Source organism: Vulpes vulpes, chromosome 10 (genome assembly GCF_048418805.1).
Source record: "Vulpes vulpes isolate BD-2025 chromosome 10, VulVul3, whole genome shotgun sequence".
NCBI lineage: Eukaryota > Metazoa > Chordata > Mammalia > Carnivora > Canidae > Vulpes > Vulpes vulpes.
In genome coordinates this window covers 46988888-47007103 of record NC_132789.1, presented here as the reverse complement: position 1 = coordinate 47007103, position 18216 = coordinate 46988888, and the positions used below count along the sequence as shown (strand labels likewise).

Below are 18216 nucleotides of genomic sequence, written 5' to 3'. Positions count from 1 at the left end.
ATTATTGATGATGCTTTGATACTTGTGTAAGTTGGTGCTTGCCAGGCTTTGCTGTCAAGTTACTCTTTTTTCCTTTGGTAATTAGTATTTTGTGGAAAAGAACTTTGAAGCTATGTAAATATACCCTTCCTCATCACACTTGGGATTCATTCATTCATATTGCAAAGACTCTTGGTTCTCTTTTTTATTTAGTGGGTTATAATCCATTGCTATCATTATTTATTTTGATTTTCTTATTTAGCCTGTGGGAACTTTTTCAGGCTGCTTTCTGTGTCCTTTTGACATGTACCCATATTCTTGGTGTGCATAACTTGCTTTCAGGCACGCAAGATAAGGTTGTTCTTTTTTTAAAAGTTGAAATATAATTCACGTACCATAAAATTCATTCTTTTAAAATGTAGAGAGTCTAGTGTTTTTTATATATTTTCTGAGTTGTGCAGTCATCACATTCTGTGTAGTTTTAGAACATTTTTATCATCCCCAAAAGAAATCTTATATCATTAGCAGTCCCTTCCTGTTTCCTTCCAATTCCCCCTAGCACCTGACAATCACAAATTAATTTTCTGTTTCTATGGATTTTCCTATTCTGGACAATCCATACAAGTGGAATCATATAATATATAGCTTTTTGTATCTGTTTCTTTAATATTTCCAAAATTCATTCATGTTGTAGCATATAGATGTATCATCTGTTTTTATTGTCCTATAATATCCACTTTGTTAATATACCATACCACACTTTATTTATCCATTTATCAGTTGATACACATTTGGGTTGTTTCCACCTTTTGCTGTTGTGAATGATGTTGCTCTGAGCATTTGGGGATTAGTTTTTGTGTGAATATGTTTCCATTTCTCTTGGGTATAAACCTAGGAGTGGAATAGCTATGCCAAAAAGGTAACAGTGTTTAACTTTTTGAGGAACTGCCAAACTGTCCTTCTAGCAATGTGTGACAGTTCATATTTCCCTACATCCTCATCAAAGCTCTTGAAGTTTTTCAACTCCAGCTATGGAATCAGCCATTTCTCTTGGAGGCCCTTGCTTCCTTTTCAGTGGATGACAATACTTAGAAACCAAATCTGGTGCGAGGTATATGCTCATTGTTACTTGAAGTAAAGATAGAATTTTGCTGCCCCGAGATCCTGTGCACAGAGCTAGAGAAGGTGTGTGTGTGTGTGTGTGTGTTTGTGTGTGTGTGTGTGTGTGTGTGTGTGGAGACACACATTTACATCTATATCTATTGTGTGTGGACCTATACACGTTATATCTTTGTCTTATTGTATCTGTTTCTTGAAGTCTGTGAGTTCATACTGATATCTAGAATTCCAAATCAATAGTGCAGGGTTCTTTCTGGTTTTCACCTTTTGTGAATAGAAAGACTAAGTATCATTCCCAATCCTGAGTGAGGGGCAGGCTAGGAATTCTAATTTCTGGAAGTTGATTTTATTGGAATTCCATTCCATCCTGTTCAGTTGTCATTTTGGAGCCACTTGGGATAGTTTTTCCCCTAGCTCCTGGCTTTATTCAGAGAGCCCAGTCTGGCCCCTTCCACTGAAGAAACATCTATACATTTGCAGCCAGTAATTTCCATCCTCCCTGCTTGCTTTCAAATCCTAGGCCTAAAGGTTCCTGTTTAGTTTTGCAGGTTCTGTGGACTGACACCCTTTAGTTCTAACTCATTGCTGTGGCTTGCTTGCTTCTTGGTTTATGTATCTGTATATTTCCTTTCTTGCTTTTGAGTTTGGCTGTAGAAACTATTTTAAAATAAGTTATTTTTTCTAGAATTTCTATATTCAGAGTGAGAAGGAATGTTTCCTACCACTAGCTCAGTACATTCTTTTTCTTTTGAAAAAAGCCAAGCTTATAGAAAAATTGAAAAATAATACAATAAAGACCCATATATCCTTCACCTAGATTCACCAGATTTTACAATTTTGCTTCTTTTTTGAACATCTCTCTTCCTCCCTCCTTTCTCCCTTCCTTTCCCACACTTATACACACATTCACATATTTTCTTTTTCTGAATCATTTGAAAGTTAAATACAGATAATACAACACTTCTTTCCTAAATCATTCAGCAGGCATCTCCTAAGAGTAAGGATATTTTCCTACAAAATCAAAATGACATTATCACATCTAAAAAGAAGATTATTAATTTATCACCTAATATATAGTCCAGATTTCCTGGATTATTCTCTACATGTAATTTTTTTTTGCTGTGTATGTGTATATGTGCGTTTTCTTGATCTAGGATCCAGAGAGCATTCATGCATGGCATTTGATTATTTAATCTCTTTAGTCTCTTTTAATTTGAAATGATGGTTTTTGTAACATTGAATTTTTTGGAAAGTTCAGAACAGTTGTATTATAGAATGCCTTGCATTCTAGATTTGTCAAATTGTCTCTTCAGGATTCAATTCAGGTTAAACATTTTTGGCAAGAATACTGTGTTGGTAATGTTTTAAACTTCTCATTGCATCACATCAAGTGGTGCATCATGTCAGCTTGTTAAACTGTTGGTGATGCTAAGTTTGATCATTTGGTTTAGGTAGTAATTACATCTTTTTACTATAAGCATATTTTTTCCTTCGTGATTAATAATCTGTGGACTAATACTTTGAAGCACTGTGAATATTTTCTTCCCCCAGTGACCATTTATCTGAAGGCTTTCACATTCTTTTTATTTTTTTTAAGATTTTATTTATTTATTCATGAGAGATACAAAGAGAGAGAGACAGAGACATAGGCTAAGGGAGAAGCAAGCTCCATACAGGGAGCCTGATGGCGGGACTCGATCCCAGGACCCCAGGATCATGACCTGAGCTAAAGGCAGACACTCAACTGCTGAGCCACCCAGGCATCCCGCTTTAGCAGATTTTTTGATGCTGGACTGAATCAGTAATTATCATTGGAGTTCAGCATACCTTCTTGACCAGCTGTTCACACAGTAGTCCCTGCTTATCTACAGGGGACACGTTCCAAGACCCCATTGGTGCCTAAAACCATGGATAGTACCAAAACCTGTATATAATATCTGTTTTTTTCCTATATAAACATACTTACGATAAAATTTAATTTATAAATTAGGCAAAGTAAGAGATTGATAGCAATAACTAATAATAAAATGAATAATTATAACAATATACTGCAATAAAGGTTATATAAATGTGCTATAGTGCTTCCCATTGCTTAAAGTAATACAATACCTTTCTCAGACTGGCATTCCACAGCATAAATAATATGATGCCTGTCTACATCTCCAACTATGTCCTAATGTTAACTATCTAAATAAAGTCCTGATCCAGTTTCAGTGATCACTCAGTAATTGCCCACCCCTAGGGTAATTCCTTATATGTCTCTCCCTGTTTGAAATTTCATTTCTGCATCTTGCCATCTGGAATATCTGTTAAAATTTTTCTATCCTTCTGGACCCAGTTCCAACCCATAAATAATGCTTTCTTTGACCATCCAGACAGTGGTCCTGCCCATTTCTTGAACTTTTATAGTACTTACTCTGTAGCACTTACCTGTTAATTTTATCTGACAAATTGATCAAGTAGTACTTTGTGTCTCTTGTACTGTGTTGTAACTAAATTCATTTATTGGGTGGCCCAGGTGGCTCAGCAGTTTAGCGCCGCCTTCAGCCCAGGGTGTGATCCTGGAGACCTGGGATCGAGTCCCATGTCGGGCTCCCTGCATGGAGCCTGCTTCTCCCTCTGCCTGTGTGTCTGCTTCTCTCTCTTTTTCTTCTCTGTGTCTCTCATTAATAAATAAATAAAATCTTAACAAATAAACTCATTTATTATTGTATTAATTTTCCCATTGACTGTTGTTTACCATTAAGTTATAAGCTTGATGTTGAGAATGATGTATGAGAATTGAATTGATTACAATACCCTACGTATAGTAGATGCACAATATATATTGGATCCAATTATTTATGAATATTTTATATATAATGACTGAAATACGGAGTATTGTAAATGTATATTATATGTGCTAGATTGTGTGAGAAATTTCATTGATGCTCTTAGCATTAGAAAGTTTAAATATGCAGTCTTTATCAAAATACAATGGCATGTATATGAAAATTTTGAACTATAAATCATTATACACAAAAGATTTAAGAAAAACCATTAAGGGATTATTATGCAGTCTATTTGTCTAGGGAGCCTGATGTTAACTTAATGTTAACTTAAATTATTTAACAGGAACCAACCAATAAATAAAAGTTGGGTGAATAATCATGGGGAAATACTTGAGTAAATCTGTTAAATCCCCTTTTTTATTGGTAAAATGAAAGAAATAATATTCACACTTTATGTGTCTTAGAGGAGAAACACTACAAGTCAAAGAAAATTCATGTGTTAGATTTACCTCAAAGTTTGTAATAGTAGTTAAATTTTTATTTTCCCTCTTCTTACGTTTTTCTTAGAATTTTTAAAAATTTTAGTTATTTATCCATGAAAGCCGCAGAGAGAGAGAGAGAGAGAGAGAGAGAGAGAGAGAGGCAGGTAAGACACAGGCAGAGGGAGAAGCAAGCTCCATGCAGAGAGAGAGAGAGAGAGGGCCAGGCAGAGACACAGGCAGAGGGAGAAACAAGCTCCATGCAGGGAGCCTAACGTGGGACTCAGTCCCAGTTCTCCAGGATCACACGCTGGGCCAAAGGTAGCGCTAAACCGCTGAGCCACCGGGGCTGCCCCCCATTTTACTTTTTATTTAAATTCAGTTTGCCAACATACAGTGCAACACCCAGTGCTCATCTCATCATGTGCCCTCCTTAATGCCCATCACCCAATAACCCTATCCTCCCACCCACCTCCCCTTCTGCGACCCTTTGTTCCCCAGAGTTAGGAGTCTCTCATGGTTTGTCTCCCTCTCTAATTTTTCCCCCTGCTCAGTTTCCCCCTTCCCTTATGGTTCCTTTCACTATTTCTTATTCCACATATGAATGAAATCTTATGGTAATTGTCTTTCTCCGATTAACTTATCTCACACAGCATAATACTCCCCAGTTCCATTCACATCAGTGTAAGTGGTAGGTATTCATTCTTTCTGGTAGCTGAGTAATATTCCATTGTATATACATACCACATCCATTCATCTGTCGAAGGTCGTAGTGCCTCCTTCCACAGTTTGGCTATTGTAGACATTGCTGCTACGAACATTGGGGTGCAGGTGCCCTGATGTTTCACTATATCTGCATCTTTGGGGTAAATACCCAGTAGTGCAATTGCTGGGTCATAGGGTAGCTCTATTTTTAAGTTCTTGAGGAACCTCCACACTTTTCTAGAGTGGTTGAACCAGTTTGCATTCCCACCAACAGTGCAAGAGGTTCTACCTTTCTCTACATCCTCTCCAACATTTGCTGTTTCCTGTGTTTTTAATTTTCGCCATTCTCACTGATGTAAACTGGTATCTCATTGTGGTTTTTTAAAAATTTTTTATTTATTTATGATAGTCACACAGAGAGAGAGAGAGAGAGAGAGGAGAGAGAGAGAGGACAGAGGCAGAGACACAGGCAGAGGGAGAAGCAGGCTCCATGCACTGGGAGCCCGACGTGGGATTCAATCCCGGGTCTCCAGGATCGCGCCCTGGGCCAAAGGCAGGCGCCAAACCGCTGCACCACCCAGGGATCCCCCTCATTGTGGTTTTGATTGATATTTCCCTGATGGCAAGTGATGCAGAGCATTTTCTCATGTGCTTGTTGGGCTTGTGTAGGTCTTCTTTGGAGAAATGTCTGTTCATGTCTTCTGCCCATTTCTTGCCTGGATAGTTTGTTTTTTTGGGTATTGAGTTTGGTAAGTTCTTTATAGATCTTGGATACTAGCCTTTTATCTGATATGTCTTTTGCAAATATCTTGTTCCATTCTGTAGGTTGTCTTTTAGCTTTGTTGACTGTTTCCTTTGCTGTGCAGAAGCTTTTTATCTCAGTGAAGTCCCATTAGATCATTATTGCTTTTGCTTCCTTTGCCTTTGGAGATATGTCTTGCAAGAAGTTACTGTGGCCAAGGTCAAAAAGGTTGTTGCCTGTGTTCTCCTCTAGGATTTTGATGGATTCTTGTCTCACATTTAGCTCTTTCAACTATTTTGAGTTTATTTTTGTGTATCCTTATTCAGACCTTTTAGGGGAATTGTGATATTACCTCTCCTCCCACCTGCCTCCCTGTATACCAGTAAGAAACCAAGCAGTTTACAAAGAACATTGAGAAATTAAAGAGATAGATAAATATGAGGATTATTAAAATACAGATAAAAATGGGATAATGTTTATTGAACAACTACTGTGTGCTCTTGGCATTCTCTTAAGTAAGTGACATACCTAGTGTATGTACCCACAGAATGCTTTAGATGAATTAATACCAAGAAAGACTTAGAAATAGTACTTGAAAAGAAGAAGTTCAAAAAGAATAACTAAGGGTTGCCTGACTGGCTCAGTCAGTAGAGCATTTGACTTGATTTCCAGGTCATGAGTTCGAGCCCCAAGTTGGATGTGGAGATTGTTTTATTTTTTTTTTTATTTTTTTTTGGAGATTGTTTTAAAAACAACCTGAGACCTATCCTATTCAAATGTACCGTTTGTCTTCTATAATTACATTTTGATTATTGTCAGCTTAAAGGTTTCTAGACCTTATTAGCTTAAAGATCTTAGCATACCTCTAGTGGGATGATGTTTTATAGTTTACCATGGTCTGAGTAGATTTATAAGACATTTTATCCTTGTTTACTTAAGAGTTATAAATTTATATAAATATTTGTATTCATAAATCTATTTTTCACTTTTTTCCAGCTTATTGAGATATAATTGACATATAACATTGTATTAGTTTAAGGTGTACAACATAATGATTTGATATATGTATATATTAGAATGATTACCACAATAAGTTTAGTTAATATCCATCACTTCAGACATAGTTGGCTTTGTGTATTTTCATTTTTAAAATAAATACCTACTAGAGGAATTGCTGAATCATAGGACTATTAAAAATAGTCCTATTTTTAATTTTTTGAGGAACCTGCATACTCCTTTTCATACAGTTTGCATTCCCACCAACAGTGTACAATAACAATTACACTTATTATTTCTGTGTATTTTTTGGTTGGATTGCTTGGGTTGTTTTTGTTTGTTTGTTTTTGCAGTCAAGTTGTATGAGTTCTGAATGTATTTTGGGTATTACTCCTTATTGGATATATGATTTGCAAATATTTTCTTCCATTCAGTAGGTTGCTTTTTATTTTGTTGATGGTTTCCTCTGCTGTGCAGAAGCTTTTAAGTTTGATATAGTTCTACCTGTTTATTTTTGCTTTTCTTGCCTTTGCTTTTGGAGTCAAATCCAAATTATCATCTTTAAGAACAATGTTAGGGGGGTGCCTCGGTGGCTCAGCGGTTGGGCGTCCGCCTTTGGCTCAGGTCATGGTCCCAGGATCTGGGATCGAGTCCCACATTGAGCTCCCTGTGGGGAGCCTGCTTCTACCTCTGCCTGTGTCTCTGCCTCTCTCTCTTGGTCTGTGTCTCTCATGAATAAATAGATAAGTAAATATTAAAAAAAAAAAACAATGTCAGGGAGCTTATTACCGCCTTTGTTTTCTTGTAGGCATTTTATGGTTTCAGGTCTTATGTTCAAGTCTTTAATCCATGTTGAGTTAAGTTGACCTTTGTGTTAATCTTTGTGTGTGGTATAAGATAGGTGTATGGTTTCATTCTTTTTTTTTTTTTTTTAATTTTTATTTATTTATGATAGTCACAGAGAGAGAGAGAGAGTCAAAGACACAGGCGGAGGGAGAAGCAGGCTCCATGCACCGGGAGCCTGACGTGGGATTCGATCCCGGGTCTCCAGGATCGCGCCCTGGGCCAAAGGCAGGCGCCAAACCGCTGCGCCACCCAGGGATCCCGGTTTCATTCTTTTGTATGTGGCTGTCCAGCTTTCCCAACAGCATTTATTTTTTTTTTATATTTTTAATTTATTTATTAGAGAGAGAGAGAGAGAGAGAGACAGGCAGAGGGAGGAGCAGGCTCCATGCTGGGAGCCTGACAAGGGACTCGATCCCAGGTCTCCAGGATCACACCCTGGGCTGAAGGCGGTGCTAAACCGCTAAGCCACCAGGCCTGCCCCCCAACACCATTTATTGAAGACTATCCTTTCTCATATATTGTTGACTCCTTTGTCATAAATTATTTGACCCTATATGTGGTTTTATTTCTGGGATCTCTTTACTGTTCCAATGATTATGTGTCTGTTTTTTTTATGTCAATACCATACTATAACTTTGAAATATAGTTTAAAATTAAGAATTGTGATGGTTTAAAAAAAAAGAATTGTGATGGTTCCAGCTTTGTTCTTTCTCAAGATTGCCTTGGCTATTCAGGGTCTCTTGTAGATCCATTCACATTACTGGATTTTCTTTTGTTTTTGTGAAAAATGCCATTGGAATTTTGATAGAGATTACATTGAATCTGTAAATTGCTTTGGGTAGTATGGACATTTTAACAATATTAATTTTTCCAATCTATGACTCAGAATATCTTTCCATCTGTGTCTTCTAATTATTTCATCAATGTCTTCTGAGTGCTGATCTTTCACCTCCTTAGTTGAATTTATTCCTAGGAATTCTGTTCTTTATGATGCAATCATAAATGGTATTGTTTGCTTAATTTCTCTTTCTGATAATATGGTGTTAGTGTATAGAAACCCAAATGATTTTTGTGCTTCACTTAAAATTTTTTTTTTAATTTAAAAAATTTAAAACTCTATGCCACACATGGGGCTTAACTCCCAAACCAGAGAACAAGAGCTGCACACCCTACTGACTGAGCCAGCTAGACATCCCTTGTGTATTGACTTAATCTTGCAATGTTATTGAATTCATTTATTCTAACAGGTTTTGTGTGTGTGTGTGTGTGTGTGTGTGTGTGTGTGTATCTGGACTCTTAAGGATGTTCCTTTTTTTTTTTTTTAAGGATATTCCATATATATCATGTCACCTGCGAGTGCAGACAGTTTTACTTCTTTTCTGATTCATGTGCCTTTTGTTTCTTTTTCTTCCTAAATGCTTTTGCTAGGAATTCTGGTATTATGTTGAATATAAATGGTGAGAGTGAGCATCCTAGTCTTGTTCTTATGCTTAGAGGAAAGCTTTTAGGTTTTCATTGCTGAGTATGATGTTAGCTGTGGGTTTGTCATAGATGACCTTTATTATGTTTAGGTGTATTCTCACTCTACCCACTTGATTGACGGTTTTTATCATAAATAGGTGTTGAATTTTGTTAAATGCTTTTTCTGCATCTATTGAGATGATCATCCTTCATTTTGTTAATGTGATACACTACATTGATTTGTAGATGTTGAACCATCTTTGTGTCCCTAGAGTAAATCCCACTTGATCATGGTATATGATCTTTTTAATGTATTATTGAATCTTGTGTGCTAATATTTTGTTTTTGGATTTTTGTATGTATATTCATCAGGAATATTGGTCTGTAATTATTTTTTCGTTAGTGTCTTTACCTGGTTTTGGTATCAAGGTAATGTTGGCTCTGTAAAATGAGTTTAGAAGTGTTCCTCCCTCTTGTATTGTTTGGAAGAGTTTGAGAAGCATAGTATTCTTTTTTTTAATATTTTAAAAATTTATTCATTTGAGAGAGCAAGAGCATGAGCAGTAAGTAGGGTTAGAGAGAGAGGGAGAAGCAGAGTTCCCACTGAGCAGGGAGCCCGATGCCAGACTGGATCCCAGAACCCCAGGATCATGACCCGAGCCAAAGCCAGACACTTAATCAACTGTGCCACATAGGCACCCCAGTTCTTTTTTTTTTTTTTTTTAATGTTTGATAGACTTCGTCAGTGAAGCCATCTGGTCCTAGAGTTTTCTTTATTGGGTGGTTTTTAATTACTGATTCAATCTCCTTATTAGTAACTGGTCTGTTCAGATTTTCTGTTTCTTCATGATTCACTCTTGGTAGGCTGTATTTGTCTAGGAATTTATCTATTTCCTTTAGGTTTTCCAATTTGTTGGTGAATAATTGTTCATAGCAGTCTCATGATCATTTGTATTTCTGTTATCAGTTGTAATGTCTATAAATTATATTTTAGTAATTGAAAGTGTAATACAGATTTGACCTACTTTCTAGGTTTAAATAAGTCTCTTCAGGGTGTTTCCTCACCGATGGAGAATTACTTCCAAGCAGAAGCTTACAACCTGGACAAGGTATTAGATGAATTTGAACAAAACGAAGGTGAGAATTTATTTTGGTGAATCTATTTGAATGCATTTATGATGTGGAGAATGTGGGGTATAAGAGGATGCAACACTTAAAATAAAATGACTTAATAATTTAATAATAATAGTATTGTATTTTAATACCCAGAAGAAGAACTAACGTTTTTTAGCACTATGTGCCAGATATGATGGTAAAGCATTTACATAGGCTGTATTATTAATCTTTGAAATAATCCCATGAAAATAGATTTTATCTATACTTTATAGATGAGAGACCAAAAAGATTAAGCAATTTCCCCAAAGTTAGTTAGCTGATAAGTGGCAGGATGATTAGTTATCCAGGCATTATGATACTAGAGCCTGAATTTTCTTTATACAACAAATTTATGGTCAAGAGAAGCTTTAGAATGTGTGATTATATTTCCTAAACTAAGAAAAATAACTTATTGCCTGTTGATTGGCCAATAAAGTACACATACATTTTAAACCTAATTTTAAAAGACTTACAGTTTTAGGGACACCTGAGTGGCTCAGTTGGTTAAGTGTCTGCCTACAGCTCAGGTCATAATCCCAGGGTCCTGAGATCGAGCCCCACATTGTGAGGAGTGGGGGCTTCCCTGCTTTGCAGGGGGTCTGCTTTTCTCTCTCTCTTCCTCTGCCCCTCTCCTTCAGCTCAGCTCTTTCTCCTTCTCTTTGTCTCTCTCGTGCTCTCTTACATGCATTCTCTCTCAAACAAATAAAATCATTTTAAAAAATTAAAGATTTACAGTTTTAAGTTACTGCCAAAATGGTTAGATAAAATGTCTGCTTAAGAGTCACTTCATTTAGGAAAACCTTTTCCTTAAATTTCCCTCTCAGTATGATTTAAATGAATAAGCCAAAATTACTATCTTTTAAAGATTTTATTTATTTGACAGAGAGAGAGCACAAGCAGGGGGAGCAGCAGAGGGAGAGGGAGAAGCAGGCTCCCTGCTATGCAGGGAGCCTGACGGATGCGGGGCTTGATCCCAGGACCCTTGGGATCATGACCTGAGCTAAAGGCAGATGCTTAACTGTCTGAGCCACCCAGGTGCCCCAGGATAAGCCACTATTAGATTTTTCCTTCCCTGGTATTCTCCCTCTCTCTCTCTCTCTGTCTCTCTCTCTCTCTGCCTCTCTTTCTTCTTTTCTGAAAGAGAGAGCACTAGTGGGGGGGGGGGGTGAGGAGGAGTAGAGGGAGAGAGAGAAGCAGATTCCATGCTGAGTGGGGACACCCCCCTCCCTCCCAGGCAGGGCTCCGTGAGCCCTGACCTGACCTGAGCCTAAGGTAGACCCTTAACTGAGCTACCTAGGTGCCCCCTGGTATTCTCTGTTTCTAAAAGGAAATGACATGTAACAAGTTTACAAAGTGATATATTTCGATCTGAAGTCCGTGATTTTAGTAATGGACTCCAGACCTTTACTGTTATCCAGTGATTTTAGGTTGTTCTTTGATAGCAGTTGGAAAGAAAGATTAGGTTTTCTTTTGTTTTGTTTTGTTTTTTTTTAAAGATTTTATTTATTTATTTGAAAGAGAGAGAGAGAGAGCCCATCACCTGAGGGAAGAAGCAGTACCCTGGGACGATGATCTGAGCCAAAGGCAGATGTGTAACTGACTGAGCCACCCAGGTGCCCCAAGAGATTAGTTTTAATGTTGTTGCTTTGGGTCTGTGATAGAGCAAGGCTTACAGAATTATGAGGGTAAGGAAGGAAAAGGGAGAAGGAAGGATACATGCAATAGCCTGCTCTTCTCATATTTAACCTTTGATGACCCATAACTATTCCATAGCCGTAGGATTCATGTAAATGTGAAATTAATCATTTAGGATTTCATTGGATCTACACACCAAGGTGGGAGGTGTATTTTTATTTTATTTTCAATCATTTATACAAATAATTTCTCAATCCTTTCTTTGGTGTGGCCCTCTGTGTACCATGGTTATTTACTATGAGATACCTATACAGGTACTATACCTAATCATATGAATAGTATACTTCTAGAATACCGTTGACTCTAATAAAACTGTTAGTTCATTCCATCAATCTTTTTGTGACCTCTGTAGATTCTAGTAGGGTACTTTGTATATAGTTGATTTTGAAAGTATTTTTTTTTGAATCAGTAAAAATTGTCTTTTAGTTCAAAAATACAGCATTTGCTTATAAAAAATAATTCCTTTAGAAGGAGAACTTCAGAAGCCCGATTCTTGTTTGAAACTATGTTGTTTACTTGTTTTGAACTACTTTTAAAAAATCTTAGTACTAGTTGCATTAAAACTATCACCTCCAGCTTGGTATCTTTCAAAGTATATTTTAAATAGAGTGATTTTTTATTTTGTGTTAATTTCCTTCTTTAAATGAAAAACCACACACAGACTCTGATGACACTAGATAATTAACAGTATGTATATGTAGTAGGTGGTTGAATAATGAAATTTTTGATAACTGATCATTCTTACTTAAATATTATTGAATATTCTTGTATGACACAGCATTTCCTGTTTATTTCAATGAACCATCTTGGAAATAATGGTGCTTTTTTTTTTTAAAAGAAGTATATGTTACTAAATCTTAAATTTGCTAGTTCAAATTTGATCAACCCTGTATTTAACACTCAGAGGATTTAAGACCATTTTCCAAACATTTTGATGTTTTATGATCTTTATCATCTGCCCTTTTTAGCTGCTTTTCACTTCTTCCTTACACAAATTCTTTTTTCAACCCAAACTGATTTTACTTATTGCTCCCTCAGATTGTTGTGTTTGGGGCTATACTTGCTCCCCCTTAGGAATGACCTCTTTTCCAAACTTAAATAAAATTGTTTTCAAAGCCTAGCCCATTTCTTCCTGCTTCTATGAGGCTGCCTCAGCCTCTAAAATATTTCTTCTCTGAATTTATTTTCTATTTATTTTTGATACATAATAGTTTTCAAATACTAATGCTGTTCTGTACTGCTAATTACTCATCTGTATTATATCTGTGTCTTATTTTTCTAACTAGATTATGTACTTCTTGAAGGCCAGAGCTGTCATTTAATCTTTATGCTTCTTAAGCACAATGCTTTTACTATGATAGGTACTCACTAAGCATATATTTATTGTGTACCTACTATATACCAGGCACAATGCAAAGTGAAGACTTACATTGATGGAGAGAAATGGTTGCTGTCTGAAAAAATCAGGTAGAAGCTATTGCATCATAGCATAGTAAATGCTTTAATAGTGATATGAAAGGTCCTAATGGGGCATCGAAGATAAATGTTACTACCTAAGGGAAAATATATCTACATAATTTCAAGACTGTGATTATTAGATTTACTGTAAGAAGAGAACAAGAGAGAGAGAAAAAAAAGAAGAGAGCAAGAAAGACAATAAATGCATTACTTATTTTTCTAAGTTATACATATAGCACATATAGCACACATATAGTTATAATTAGGAAAATAATCGTCATAGTTATAATCTCTTAAAAAGTAAACATGAATTTATGCTTATGGATAGAAGTTTGGGGCAGCCCGGGTGGCTCAGCGGTTTAGCGCTGCCTTCAGCCCAGGGCGTGATCCTAGAGACCCGGGATTGAGTCCCATGTCAGGCTCCCTGCATGGAGCCTGCTTCTCCCTCTGCTTGTGTCTCTGCCTCTCTCTCTCTCTCTCTCTGTGTGTGTGTGTGTCTCACATGAATAAATAAATAAAAAATCTTAAAAAAAAGAATATAAATAGGTTGATTTAATAAGATAAATGAATATTTTTCTGCCAAATATCCTCAGATAATAATATAAACCTAATTAATAATATGACTCAGTTATAATTTCACATACTATAGCAAACTTTTTAAAATGCTTATTATGGACAAATTTCAAATACATACAAAGAGTAGTGTAGTAAGCTCTAGTATACCTATTTTCCAGCTTCAACAACAGTTATCACCCTGCCAGTTTTCATTTGTATCTTCATTCACTCCTTGCTGCTTATAAATTTTTTACTGTTTTTTAAGATGAAATTTACATACATTAAAATGTATGATCTTAACTGTACCAGTTTTGACAAATAAATCTATCCCTGTAACCCACATCCCAGTCCTCATGTAGATCATAGAGCATTGTCTCCATAGAAAATTCCTTTGTTTTCCTTCCCACTTAATTAGTACATCTTTACCACTGTCCTAATTTTTTTCACCTTAGATTAGTCCCCACCCTGTGTTGTATCCAGCCAATCTAAGGTCCTTCCCATTGCTATTCCCTGCCCCCACCACCAAGTACAACCTATGTGCGATATTAATTATGTTACTAGATTGAAATAGAATTCTTTTGTTGTTTGGAACATTCTGGGATATTACCACTTGGTGATATGTAGGAACAATCTTAAGCATATTTTTTTTTTGTTCTTAGCTTAAAAATTAGAAACTTCAAATTCTAGGAATATTCTATTTTTAGATACCCTAGGAATATTTGATTTCAGAATATCTGCAAATGTAGTTAATTAGTCCTAGTTTTTCCATTGTCACCAGCAAACTTATTGTAATTATTTATTTTTTCAGATGAAACAGTTTCTCCTATTTTATTGGATACCAAGTGGAATAAGATTTTAGATCCCCCTTCTCACCGACTGTCATTTAACCCTGCTTTGGCCAGTGTGAATGAACCTCCAGTTTCTAATGAGTCACAACCACAACTAAAAGTCTTTTCTCTGGCTGATTCAGCTTCTCTTACCACAGAGGGAGAGGACCATTGTGCTAATGGACAGGACTATAGTCTGAATCCAGAGATCAACACAATGTGGATTGATGAAAATGCCGTTACAGAAGATCAGTTAATTAAGAGGAACTGTAATCGAGATGATCAATGTAGTACTATCCAAGTGGGAGAGAAGAAATGTGGAAACGTAGCTTGTCTGCCAGATGAGAAGAATGTTCTTGTTGTAGCCGTCATGCATAACTGTGATAAAAGGACATTACAAAGCGATTTGCAGGATTGTAATAATTATGACAGTCAGTCCCTTGTGGATGCTTTTAGCTGTTCATTGGATAACGAAAACAGACAAACTGATCAATTTAATTTTAGTGTTAATGGGTCCACTGAAAAAGATATGAACTCAGAGAAACAAATGGATCTGTTGAACAGACCAAGTGCAGTGGGGGATTCTGTTAAACATATGTGTACTACTTCATCTGATAATCTAACCAGTGTCTGTTCCCCTTCACAATTAAAGGATGATGAAACTACAGGTAGAGACCCATCCATGTCTGTGATTACAAGTTTAACAATTGATTCAGTAATCTCATCCCAGGGAACAGATGAAGGTCCTGCTGCTAAAAAGCAAGAGAACTATATTCCAGATGAAGTTCTCACTGGCAAAACCGGCTCTGCTAGGACAGATCTAGGGAGTCCAAACTCCTTTTCCCACTTGAGTGAGGGGATTTTGATGAAAAAAGAACCAGCAGAGGAGAGAACAACTGAAGACTCTGTCCGATCTGGTCTATCTTTGCTTCTCAAAACAGACATGCCTAATGGGTCTGGAAGGGATAATAACTGTGAACAGTTTTCAGATTGTCTTGTGCCCGGTGACATTAGAGCTGATAAAAACGAAGGTTGTGAACGTGCAGAAATTCTTGGCACTTCAGAACTTCTTAATATGACAGAGCATTTCTCTGATTCTCAGGAGATGACTAACTGGAAATTGGCTAAACTAAATGATATGAATGACAGCCAAATAAATAAAGAAAATGAGAAGTTTCTGCCAATGAATCAGCCTGAGGACATTTACAATGATAGTGGAGGAGAGTGTGAGAGAATGGCAGAAGCAGATCTAGATTTAAAAGGAACTTGCATGAATGAAAGTGAAGGAAGTGATTTCTCCACTATGGATACACCAGCAGCAAATTCTCTACCTAATTGTGATTCCTATGGAATGCAGAGCCCAGTTGTTTGTTTTGTTCCAAAGACCTTACCCTCCAAAGAAGATTCAGTAACAGAAGAAAAGGAAATAGAAGAGAGCAAGTCAGAATGCTACTCAAATATTTATGAACAGAGAGGAAATGAAGCCACAGAAGGGAGTGGACTACTTTTAAACAGCACTGGTGACCTAATGAAGAAAAATTATTTACACAGTTTCTGTAGCCAAGTTCCATCCATGCTTGGGCAGTCTTCACCCAAGATAGTAGCAAACCTGCAATCTATCAGTGTTCCTTTTGGTGGTGCAAGACCCAAGCAACCTTCTAATCTTAAACTTCAAATTCCAAAGCCATTGTCTGACCATTTGCAAAATGACCCTCCTACAAATCGTGGAAATAATATTAAAAACAAAAATGATGTTCTTGGGAAAGCAAAATTAGGGGAAAACTCAACAACCAATGTATGCAATGCCTCTTTGGGAAACATCTCTGTTGCTGATACAAATGGGGAACATTTAGAAAACTACGAGTCTGGGATATCCAGTAGACCGTGCCTTGCATTAGCTCCAGAAAGCCCAGATAATGATCTCAGAGCTGGTCAATTTGGAATTTCTGCCAGAAAACCATTTACTACTCTGGGTGAGGTGGCTCCAGTATGGGTACCAGATTCTCAGGCTCCAAACTGCATGAAATGTGAAGCCAGGTTCACATTCACCAAAAGGAGGCATCATTGCAGAGCATGTGGGAAGGTAAGTGGTGTATATATCAGGTCAGAAATATGATATGCCTATTTTATTGAACTCAATTAGAGATTAATAAAAGCAACATACAGTGAACATACTTCTGATTAAGATGATATTATAAATAGCTTGGAACACCCAGTTCTTGTAAATCTCTAAATAAAAAATGACCTTGCTGAATTTTAGTGTTTATATAATTTTTTTTTTTTTTTTTTTTTGGTGCCAAGATTAAGCTGAATCTCTTACTAGGAACAGATGAAAATTGAGGAAGTGCTAACTTTGTGGTTTCTATATTGATAGATACTTGGTTAATGGAATAGTTTGAAATAAGGAAGTTATTTTTTTAAGAAATACTTGTGAGATCCCTGGGTGGCTCAGCGGTTTAGTGCCTGCCTTCGGCTTAGGGCGTGATCCTGGAGTTCCGGTATTGAATCCCATATCGGGCTTCCTGAATGGAGCCTACTTCTCCCTCTGCTTCTGTCTCTGCCTCTCTCTCTCTTTCTTTCTTCTGTCTCATGAATAAATAAGTAAAATCTTAAAAAAAATAAATACTTGATTTATTTAATATTTTTTTATTCTTGAGAAATTGAATATTACACTTAAAATCTATCCTAGTTTTTACTGTAGGATTTTGGTCACTCTACTAGACATTCTGGAGCATTTTATACACATATACACATATTTTTTCTTTTTCCCCCATATAACTTTTACTTTTAAAGATTTATTTATTTATTCAAGGAGGGTAATAGGCAAAGGGAGAAAGAGTCCCAAGCAGACTCCGTGTTCAGTGCAGAGCTGGGCCTGGGGCCTGCTTTCATGACCTAGAGATCACAACCTGAGCCAAAACAGAGTCAGGCCCTTAAAATCGATTGCCCCACCCAGCCAGGCACCTCTTCCCCATGTAACTTTGGTATAAAATAGAGTTGAGGGATATAGATCCTGTGACAAGATTATAAGAATAATTGAGGGATGCCTGGGTGGCTCAGCGATTGAACGCCTGCCTTCGACTCAGCATGATCCTGCGGTCCCGGGATCGAGTCCCACATCGGGTTCCCTGCATGGAGCTTACTTCTCCCTCTGCCTGTGTCTCTCCTTCTCTCTGTGTCTCTCATGAATAAATAAATAAAATCTTTAAAACAAAAAAAAAGAATAATTGATAGTCCTTAGCTCTCCCTGAGTTTTGCTTGATAGTATCATATCAATTTACTGGTTTATCTTTTTAACAAGATCTGGAAACAAGGAGGAAGGGGATTTTATATTTTTTCAAAAATGCAAAATTTGTTTTCAGGTATGGATTTCAATTTTAGCATTGTTACTATTACTATATAACTTTATTAAGCTTTTGTTTTTATAA

The 18216-nt window shown here is 36.7% G+C and overlaps 1 protein-coding gene across 4 annotated transcripts in view; it reads left to right on the top strand.

The window, feature by feature from the left end:
* ZFYVE9 (zinc finger FYVE-type containing 9) overlaps window positions 1-18216 on the top strand; it is a 189729-nt gene that overhangs the window by 64681 nt on the left and 106832 nt on the right. For all 4 annotated transcript variants that reach the window (XR_011994795.1, XR_011994794.1, XM_072723961.1 and 1 more), the window contains exons 3-4: window positions 10131-10235; window positions 14770-16871. Coding sequence is in view for 2 of the 4 variants with exons in the window: in XM_072723961.1 (XP_072580062.1) it covers window positions 10166-10235; window positions 14770-16871 (2172 nt within the window). In the remaining 2 variants the exon portion in view is untranslated. The remainder of the gene's footprint in view (window positions 1-10130; window positions 10236-14769; window positions 16872-18216) is intronic.